This window comes from Oreochromis niloticus, linkage group LG4 (assembly GCF_001858045.2).
Source record: "Oreochromis niloticus isolate F11D_XX linkage group LG4, O_niloticus_UMD_NMBU, whole genome shotgun sequence".
Lineage (NCBI taxonomy): Eukaryota > Metazoa > Chordata > Actinopteri > Cichliformes > Cichlidae > Oreochromis > Oreochromis niloticus.
The window spans coordinates 2,911,980-2,922,691 of record NC_031969.2 but is presented as its reverse complement, the minus strand read 5'-3'; the positions used below and the strand labels follow the sequence as shown (position 1 = coordinate 2,922,691).

Genomic DNA, 10,712 nt, shown 5'->3' with positions numbered 1-10,712 from the left:
TGTATCTTCTGTCTGAAAGTGTCACCCTGTAGTCACATAGTGCAAAGACCAGAGCTGCATAGGAAGACACATGTAGGCCAACACTAGAAACAGTAAGAAACAGGAAAAAAAAAGTATGTTCAAAGTGTACCAGATAGCACTATATTCTCATCATCAGGCTTCCTGTGTTACCGACATAGCTCAGAACCCACATCATCATCTTCACAGTTTTGTATGTGTCTCCCCGAGATCATTTACATTTGCAGCATTCATGAAGGCTTTTAGGTGAGTTTTAGTGACATAGTAAAAGCAATTTAGTAAGAGCATTTTATGGGATTGACTTTTTTAAATATAGAAAGTTCAGTGCTATAACAGAATGACTAAAATAGATTTTCTTTCCCAAAACAATGTTAAACTATTAACAAAAGATCAATAGGAACTGTACACCCCCCCCCTCCCCCCCCGTGAACATGAATGATTTTCACTAAAAGTCCCAACATTCACTGCTCCTCTCATCCAGTTTGTACCAAAATCTATAATCAGACATTTTTTATGCATTTTCTGTTATCTCCATGGCATAAGCGCCATTAGTTTGTCAAATCAGTCCACTTACTGTATGTAACTGTCAATTATGTCACTAATATATATATTTTTTTCTTTCTCTAAAATACACTGAGAAGTTATTTTCTCCATGTTCATGTACATGAGTCATGAAAGTCCATCTGAATGGGTGGTCGGCCATTATAGAATTCTGGGACTTAGAAAAATTTTTCAACAGGCAGTCTTTTAAGAATGGGTTGAAGAGTGTATCCCAGTGGTACAAAGCCAGATTACGTCTCCGAGCTCGGGGACGCGCCTGGAGACGTAGACGCGGAAGAGCGGTCAGTGTCTTCCAGCTCCTTGTTCAAGCTGCTGCCGGTACCGGAAGAGGAGGAGAATGGCCGCGCAGACGCGGTGGCGCCTTCCCGCTCGCGCTTCTTCTGCTTCATGCGTCTGTTCTGGAACCAAATCTTCACCTGCGTCTCGTTGAGCTCGAGCGTGGCGGCGATCTCCACGCGCCGCGCTCGCGTCAGGTACTTGCTAAAGTGGAACTCCTTCTCCAGCTCCGTCAGCTGCCTCGTGCTGAAGTTGGTGCGCATGGCGTTGTTGTGGGCAAGACCGTATTCGGCCACTTTGACTACGAGAGAGATGGACAAGCTGTTAGGCGAATGTTTTATGTTTTACTTGTGTAATAAGAAAAGCGCTGGTTGTTACTGTTCGTTCGCCTCGCCTCTGTCTGTGCGCCCCAGGGCAGCTGTGGCTACAATGTAGCTTGCTATCGCCAGTGTGTGAATGTGTGTGTGAATGGGTGAATGACTGAATGTAGTGTAAAGCGCTTTGGGGTCCTATGGACTAGAAAAGCGCTATACAAATGCAGGCCATTTACCATTTACCATTTCTCCAAAAGTTGAATCTGTTCATCTGGACGTAGCGTTTTGTGGGAGAAACGTTTCGTCACTCATCCAAGTGACTTCTTCAGTCTCAGCTGACTGCAGGTTTCCCTAAACCTTATAAACAGTACATTTACAACCTGCAGTCAGCTGAGACTGAAGAAGTCACTTGGATGAGTGACAAAACGTTTCTCCCACAAAACGCTACGTCCAGATGAACAGATTCAACTTTTGGAGATTTACTTTCCTGGATGATTGAGAATGCATCAAGACGTTACTGTTCGTTATTAATTAGAAAATAGAGATATGTTTAGCTTTAGTCAGAGTTTGGTTTGTGATTTGATATCCATGATTTATTAAATGACATCAAAATAAATACAAAGTGCATCACAAAGATGAGGTTTAAAAAAAAAAAGGGCAGTGAAGGACATCAGTGGGCCTTATGTCTTTCACTGCAGGGATGGAGAAGCAGCACGGGGGTGTCGGTGTTGGTGGTGGAGGTGGTTAATGGAGGGGCTGCTTTTAAAGATAACAAAGCAGGAAAGACTTCCAACGGAGAAATAACCTGTCTGCTATAATCATTAAGACACAGAGAGAGAGGCCTCACACTCCCTGGGCTCAGCTGACCCAGACCAAAGTATCTACAGATATGACTGCATAGTGAAGTCCAAAAACGACTCTGATTTGTACTTTTGGTGCCATTCAATTAACTGTGTCACAGTAATAAAGTCCAAAGCGTTCTTAAATGCAACAAAGCATTCTGTTAATAAAAATACTGTGTATTCTGTATACTGTGTTATTTAAAATGAAATCATTTAAAGGCCTAATTTATCTGGGACCAGTTAGTCGTGCTGGATGGTATTAACGAGCAATCTTTTTTTTTTATATGGGAACTTCTGTCTTCTTTTTAAGTGCTCGAAACAGCGAATTGCAGTAATTCATTATGGGCCTTATTTATGTTGGAAAGCCACAACTGTTATTCTTTCTTTCTCTTTCCTCTTCTTTGACGTTTTGAGTAATTAAGATAAGTAAAAAAAATAAAAATAAGTACGCAAATAAAAATAAAAGCCTGACATCCGCACAAAGAAAGTAGTGGTAAAAATATGATGTATTTACTCTGAAAGGATAAAATAATGTTGTAAAAATCATTTCGATCAAACAATGTTGTTCTCTGTACCATAATGTTCTGATCTACAAATTATGCTCCTGACTGCAAGCTACATTCAGTCCTCATTGACCGTCTTAAAACGAATTCCCCCGCTCTGTTGTTTTATGTATTTAGTTTTGACTGCATTTCATATGAAAAACATGCTATCATTTCTGTTGGACGTCAAGGTTACATATTATGCGGAACTTTTGACGGACTGCAGACTTAATCTCACGATAAGGTTTTATATGACGTTAAACGGATAAGTGAACCCTCCCTCACCTGTCTTCGGTGGATTTCTCTTCACCTTCATCCAGTCGAAGGTCTGCCCCTGCCCGGCCTGCTGGACCTCATCGTCCCCTCTTTCACGATCCTGAGATACCGGCAGCTCCCCGTAGCCTCCCCCAGGCGAAAGCTCCAGGTAGCCTCCTGCGTCAAGAACCCCCCCGCCGATCTGCTGCGGGTACTGTGACCCAGCAAGGGTGCGCTGAGGCCCGCAGTAGACCCCGGTAAGAGAGCTGTAACTGGGGCCGACGGTTGAGGCCGAGTTAGGGAAGCTTGATTGATGACAGTAGGTGGAGGCCAAAGAATCCTCCATGAAATACTGCGGATGGACGGAGTTTGGTGCGCCTGTGGCAGCAACATACTCGGAGTTTGTGGTGCATGCCTGGCCCACATAGGCCCCCGTGTTACAGCCGTTACTATAAGGAGAAGGTATTACACTCTGCAGGCTTTGGCTCTGGTGAAGCTGAGGGTGATTGTGATGTGTTGGATGTTGGTAGCCGCTGTGCGTATGCTGTTCGTGATGTTGAGGAGGATGTTGCTGATGATGCTGACTTGCTCCTCCGCTGGCGGTGTCCGCCCCAACGCCCACGTACATCCCTCCGTCCGCGGTATAACTCGCTCCTACGTCTCTGTTGTCATTTCTGGACCCGGGGACAGGAGAACCGCTGAGACCTGTTTGGATGCTCACGGGGAATCCCTGACGCTGATCCAGAGGAAGGTGATGGTGCAGGTGATGATGGTGGTATCCAGATTTAGGCGCAGAATAAATGCCAGTTGGTTGTCGGTTACAAATAGAGTATTCCACAAAGGAGTTCATGTTGTCCATGCAGACCCGAAGCACCAGGGAATTGGTAAAATGTCTCGACTTGCTATCAGCAAGAAACACGACCGAGGTTAATAGAAATTCGTTGAAAAGCAAAAATCAAATAACTAAAAAATCCATTTGAAAGTTGTTCCTATAGTCGGCAGTATGATTTAAAATCTCCCTGTTGTGCGCAAAAAGCAGTACTAAAATCGTACTAAAATAGTACTAAAGTACTAAAATTTTTTAATTGAAAAACGCTTAAAGTAATAAAAAAAAGTCGCAACAAAATTACATTACAAGTAAAAAACTGTAGACATTTCCAATTTGAATGAAAAAATGCGAAAGCTTTACGTCTCCAAAACAGAAACGCATGTGGTCTGCTGCAGTGTGTGTGTGCGTGTTTTAAAGGCCCTACTCTGTCAGTAACTCAACCTGTGTTTCAAAGGCTCGTCAGTGACAGTGGAAAACAACGGGAGAGGACTGAAAAGAGTACAGTCACGTTTTCAGCTTCACACAGGTTACACCCAGTCTTCCTAAAGTCTGTCTTCTTTCTTCAAATTCTCCAATTTTCTCTGGCTCTTGCTCTTCAACTGTCTCCCTCTCTCCGTTTTACCGTGTCACTTCTTTTCTTACCTCCATGGCAGGTCACGTGGCTCGTCGCCTATGGTGACCGGAGGCCAGAAGTTTGTTAGCTGGTCACGGGAGCGAGGGAAGTCGTGTGTGTGTGTGTGTGTGTGTGTGTGTGTGTGTACGGGAGGAGGGGAGAGGCTCTTTCTTTCGGTTCTGGAGTCGAGTTTACACGCACGCGCGTTGAGTTGGCCCATTTACCTCATCCATCACTCGCGGTGACATTAGCACGACAAAGAGACTTCAATCAAACCGGCCCATCAATCTGATATCAGCACGGATCTGTCAGAGCAAAGAGAGAGGCAGAGAATAAAAGAGGACCTGTGAGCCGGCCTGCAGCTTCCAGACCTCCTCCTGCAAAAAGCTCAAAGAAAGAAGACTGAAACTAAATCAACTAAATACAGTACACTGGTACCATGCTACTATCCCTTTATTAAATATTAATACAACAACTAATACTGGTTCTACATCTACTACACAATAAAAATTGTGTAGTAAAAATTCTAATTTATTATAGTTTTGTCCATGCTCAGCTAGTATAACGTTGCACTCCAGTATAAATTGCAATTCAGAAACACAGAACAACACTACATCAAAGTCAGTGATAATTCACAGTCCACTGTTGAGCCTTTGGGTATATCCAAACCTACTGTATATGTGGACGGAAAAACGACAGTGATATAGTGCCCTTTTTTGGAAGCAGGCATTACAATAACACTGAGCACGTAACAATAAAACCAATAGACAGAGAGAGTGCTAAAACAGGAAATGTGTTTAGTTTGGTAAGTGATGTAACTGTTTGTTCTCATTTAAATTTCTTCAAAATAAACATTGTTCATGTTATTGTACTTATTTGTAGCAAGTAAAATAGGGTCCATGTTGAAAGAACTTAGAATTATCTTTTAACATAGCTCCTTAGTGTTTGAAAGCTTCCTAAACCCTGCGCTACCTCAGCTGTTCTGTAAAAAACCCCACAGATGACACAAATTACAATCATCTATTTCAAAATTAGATTTCAGTATTGAAGACTCTAGTTCTGACTTACTGCATACTCTACTTAGATAGCTCTCTTTCCCTCACCACATGGCATATATGCAATACTGTAAAAGGAGACTCTTTAAATGTGAGGAAAGGCATCTATGGAAAGTGTTTCAACCTGATTTTGGCATGTTAATAACAATTCTGTCACTTGTGTTGATGAGGAGTGGACAGGTGTCAGGTAAAACATATCTTAAGTTTGAGATGAAGGATAGAAGCAGCTACCAATGACAGCAAAAAACTGTTCATTGACATAGGATAGTGTAGTAAATACACATGTCTTTTGTGTATTTTCTTTTCCCTCAACCCCCAACTGTTTATAGCAGATGGCTGCTCCTAAAATATTACATTGTCTTATCTTACAGCATACAGACAATGGGATGACTGTTGTTGCGAACAGGTCTTCAAAAATTACTTGAAAATAATTAATTAGGTTACCTATGCAGTTTCCACTAGTGATCAACTATTAGCTACAATGCAATATGTGATGAGCAAATCATTGGATAAGGCGTGACACTGTGCTGAGCACCAGCTGTTCAGCTCTGACATTTGTCTGTATGTGGATGTTGTACTGACTCGTCTTCCTGTAACAGCCACTTATGCACTTACAGAATGCATAATTATAAGCCAAGTAATACATACATGTAGCTAATCACATACAATATAACTTAAACACTAGGAACACGTTTAGCCATTTTGGGGTAAAGTTAGCTGTTTTTTATAACAAACATTTCTCTTGACAGGACAGAAAAAATCTTTCTATGGACTAAAGGGCTCTTATTGATCAGAAAGCTCAATTGCAAGGGACTTTTGGGAGTTTTCAACAATTGCATTGGGAAGCCATAGATTTCCGATGAGTGAATGTGCATGTGCAGGTGCCCGTGTGAGAGTGTGTGCTAATTGAATGAATGAGCTGATCTGTTACACAAATGAGGTTAAAGTAGACAGGAGGCATTTTAGTGGGCCAAATCCTGCTGGTCCAGCAGAGCAGGAAGCAGGAATGGCAACACAATGTACTTTCTGTGTGTGCGTGTGTGTACATGTGTATATATCAACGGCCTACAACTGTGCAATCGTTGAGGTTTTTTGGAAGAAGTCTTTTCAGTGGATATTATATTTTCTTCTGCAAATGTTTCAGAATAGGACTTTTAATTCATTTCAGTCTTTATATGGCTTTGTTATATGCTTTCAAGGAGAAAAGGGAACAAAATCTCTTCATTTCTTACATTCATATGTATTAAACATTTGTTCCTCAAGTGTGTACTTCACAGCCTGGACACATTCTCATTGGTCATTAGCCTCCATTATAACTGCCTCCAATGAACCCATCATCAATTTTTCCCCTCCAGAGCCTGTGTGAAGTGCCTGACAGCAGGCGTACTGCAGCCGTGCCGCTCTGACAAAATCAGAACGAGCGGCGTGGGCGAGCGACAAGGAGGGAGGTTAATAATCAGCGAGGGGCTGAAAGGAAAGAGAGGCAGAATGAGTGGGCAGGATGTCTGCAGGAACAGACCAGGATAAGAAAAAGATTAAATGACGCCTACACAGCTGCCTGGGTGGTGGGGAGCCTAAAGGAAAGAAAAAGAGAGAGAGAGGGGTCAACTGGTCAAACTCGACTGTGTCCCCATGTTTAGTTTTTTACATCCATGTAATTCTGTAATGTTAGTTTTTTGTACAGGTTTGTACCTGGTTAACACATGATAATGCCATATGATCTAGTAAGCAGGTGTAAATGTGCAAACTAAGTAAAAAGTGCTACTATTTTTGAATTAATACAGAAAATTAAAACACAAGAAAAGCGATGCCACAGCATAGGCCCTTTTTTATTTAGCTTCAACTAAACCACCACTTACCAATCCACCAAATTATAGTAAAAATTGGCTAATATAATTCATTCACTAAGGCAGTTGTGATCAACCTGTATTTCTTTCTTACTCCTCATTGCTCACCACCCACATGAGGCACAACATGGGCCACATATGGGTCAGGTGCAACATGTTTTGGGCAGCGAAGCAGTGAAGGCCCTGGCAATCCAATCTCTGGCTGTTGAGGCTGACTCTTGGGACATAGAACGTCACCTCTCCGGTGGGGATGGAGCTTGAGCAAGAGGATGAGGTTGAGAGATACCGACTAGATATAGTGTCAGATATATAGATATAGTCCGTGTTTCTACACTGAGTAACAGTACCCAGCCTTCATGGAGCTGCTGGGTGTATCAAGCAGAGGCTAAGCCTATGCTTTAAGCCACTGAGGTGTTTGATGGTGGGGGTGACATGATGCCACTGTTATGAATGAAACTTGCCACACTCCAATAACTCCAGCCATACTTATCTTGTCCATTTAACATCTTTATTGTATTCCATTGGTTGTATTTGTTGTTCAACAGTTCTTTTTATCCAGTGTCATTTATCATAAATGACAACAGCGCAGTGGTCACAAACTGTTTGCTCTTTCCGACCATTAACACCTGACACTAATTATGTGTGTCTACCTTAAATACAGTCTCATAAACACACCATACAGTAAAACACAAAAAGTGACCCCTAGTGGCACACATTAGGTAACAAAACAAAAAATGGCTCCTACAGTGCCCCTCCTGGACACTCCAGTCCTACTGGGATACTTCTTCACTCATGTAGACAACATTAGCAGGAATGGCTGCCTGATCTGAACCTGAGTGGTATTGTGTTATTGTTACAGTTTGTCCATAATGAACACCATGTCTGAACTTAAGGATTTTCAAAAGTGCATTTGGCACCAGGACTCCCCGATTGATTTTGGAATCACATCATCAGATGAGCTCTCAATGAGCACCACATGATAGTGAGATGGAGTGGTGTGGGAGGATGCTGGAGAGGCCCACTCAAATGTATAGTAAGCGTTCAATCATATGATAAGGGAGTGTCTGACAGAGACCCCTGACCACAAAATCTTCAATTTCCACGTCTTGCAGAACTTCAAAGACATTATGAGGGAGGCTGGGAACCTCAAGTCTAAATTAAACGTGTTCCACACCTCCATTGTTGAGGCAGCTACATGGATCTGTGGCTGCACTACCTGTACCTGTCATAGAAGGAATACTTTGACATATTCAAGTCTATATGTGAGTTTACCTGACTAGTCTACATGTATTTTGTAGACTTGGAGAAGGCATTTCACTCCATTTAATTGAGCTACTATGGGAGGTACTATGGTTTAGTATGTGCTATTGTTTGTTGGTATCAGCTATTATAACTGTATTAAGCTCTTGGTCTGAATTGCTGGCAGTCAGCCATAATTACTCCCAGTGACTCCACCAGGGCTCCGCTTTGTCACCAATTCTGTTCTTAAATTTTAAGGACAGAATTTCTAGACATAGCCAAGTGGGGAAAGGATTCCACTTTGGTGGCCTCAGGATCTCGTCTCGCGTTTTTGTGGATGATGTGGTTCTGTTGGCTTCACCAGGCGGTGGCCTCCAGCTCACACTGGAGCAGTTCACAGCCAAGTCTGACGAGGCGGTGAATGAGAATTAATATCTCTAAATCTGAAACCATGGTTCACAGCTGAAAAAGAGTGGAATACCCATGCAGGATGATTTGCTCCCCCAAGTGCAGAAGTTTAAGTATTTTAGGATTTTAAACACAAGTAAGGGGACAGGCGAACAGGAGAATAACAGATAGACTGGATCACATTACTGTTCCTGCAGTAATGTGGACATTGTACCAGTCTGCCGTGGTCAAGAAAGAAGTGAGTGTTGTTGTGTATTCACTTTAATTCCCATTTAGCCTTTTGATTAATTTTATAGATTTTTGGCTTTTTTAAAATCTACTTTGTGTTTTCAGTCTCATTTGGGTCCTCCACCTCCACTCTTCTGGGCCTGAACTCCAATATAATACAAAACAAAACAAAAACAAAACAAAAAAAACCCAGACCACAAAGCCTAAAAAAATACTTACAAAATCTCTCAAATATGCTCTCACATATTATTTATAGCCAAATTTCACAAAAAATGTAGCTGTTTCCCTGATTGTTATAGTTATCATTTAAACACAATAGGTTACAGTGGCTTGCAAAAGTATTCGGCCCCCTTGAACTTTTCCACATTATGTCACATTACAGCCACAAACATGAATCAATTTTATTGGAATTCCACGTGAAAGACCAATACAAAGTGGTGTACATGTGAGAAGTGGAATGGAAATCATACATGATTCCAAACATTTTGGTTTGGAATAAATAACTGAAAAGTGGGGTGTGCGTAATTATTCAGCCCCCTGAGTCAATACTTTGTAGAACCACCTTTTGCTGCAATTACAGCTGCCAGTCTTTTAGGGTATGTCTCTACCAGCTTTGCACATCTAGAGACTGAAATTCTTGCCCATTCTTCTTTGCAAAACAGCTCCACAACTGCCCTGTGACGGCCTCAGACGTTGTCTCAGAGAATATTGGGAGCAACAACACCATGAAGTCCAAAGAACACACCAGACAGGTCAGGGATAAAGTTATTGAGAAATTTAAAGCAGGCTTAGGCTACAAAAAGATTTCCCAAGCCTTGAACATCCCACGGAGGACTGTTCAGGCGATCATTCAGAAATGGAAGGAGTATGGCACAACTGTAAACCTACCGAGACAAGGCCGTCCACCTAAACTCACAGACTGAACAAGGAGAGCGCTGATCAGAAATGCAGCCAAGAGGCCCATGGTGACTCTGGACGAGCTGCAGAGATCTACAGCTCAGGTGGGGGAATCTGTCCATAGGACAACTATTAGTCGTGCACTGCACAAAGTTGGCCTTTATGGAAGAGTGGCAAGAAGAAAGCCATTGTTAACAGAAAACCATAAGAAGTCCCGTTTGCAGTTTGGCTCAAGCCATGTGGGGGACACAGCAAACATGTGGAAGAAGGTGCTCTGGTCAGATGAGACCAAAATGGAACTTTTTGGCCAAAATGCAAAACACTATGTGTGGCGGAAAACTAACACTGTACATCACTCTGAACACACTAACCCCACTGTCAAATATGGTGGTGGCAGCATCATGCTCTGGGGGTGCTTCTCTTCAGCAGGGACAGGGAAGCTGGCCAGAGTTGATGGGAAGATGGATGGAGCCAAATACAGGGCAATCTTGGAAGAAAACCTCTTGGAGTCTGCAAAAGACTTGAGACTGGGGCGGAGGTTCACCTTCCAGCAGGACAACGACCCTAAACATAAAGCCAGGGCAACAATGGAATGGATTAAAACAAAACATCCATGTGTTAGAATGGCCCAGTCAAAGTCCAGATCTAAATCCAATCGAGAATCTGTGGCAAGATCTGAAAACTGCTGTTCACAAACGCTGTCCATCTAATCTGACAGAGCTGGAGCTGTTTTGCAAAGAAGAATGGGCAAGGATTTCAGATGTGCAAAGCTGGTAGAGACATACCCT

General features: G+C 42.4%; 1 protein-coding gene across 1 annotated transcript; it reads right to left on the bottom strand.

The window, feature by feature from the left end:
* Positions 1–458: 458 nt before the first annotated feature.
* Positions 459–6,744, bottom strand: hoxb1a (homeobox B1a). The gene is made up of 4 exons (XM_019358339.2): positions 6,538–6,744; positions 4,475–4,555; positions 2,839–3,710; positions 459–1,156 (listed from the first exon to the last, which is right to left on the bottom strand). The coding sequence occupies exons 2-4, from the start codon at positions 4,477–4,479 to the stop codon at positions 810–812; spliced, it is 1,224 nt and encodes a 407-aa protein (XP_019213884.1). The 5' UTR covers positions 4,480–4,555; positions 6,538–6,744; the 3' UTR covers positions 459–809.
* Positions 6,745–10,712: the final 3,968 nt, after the last annotated feature.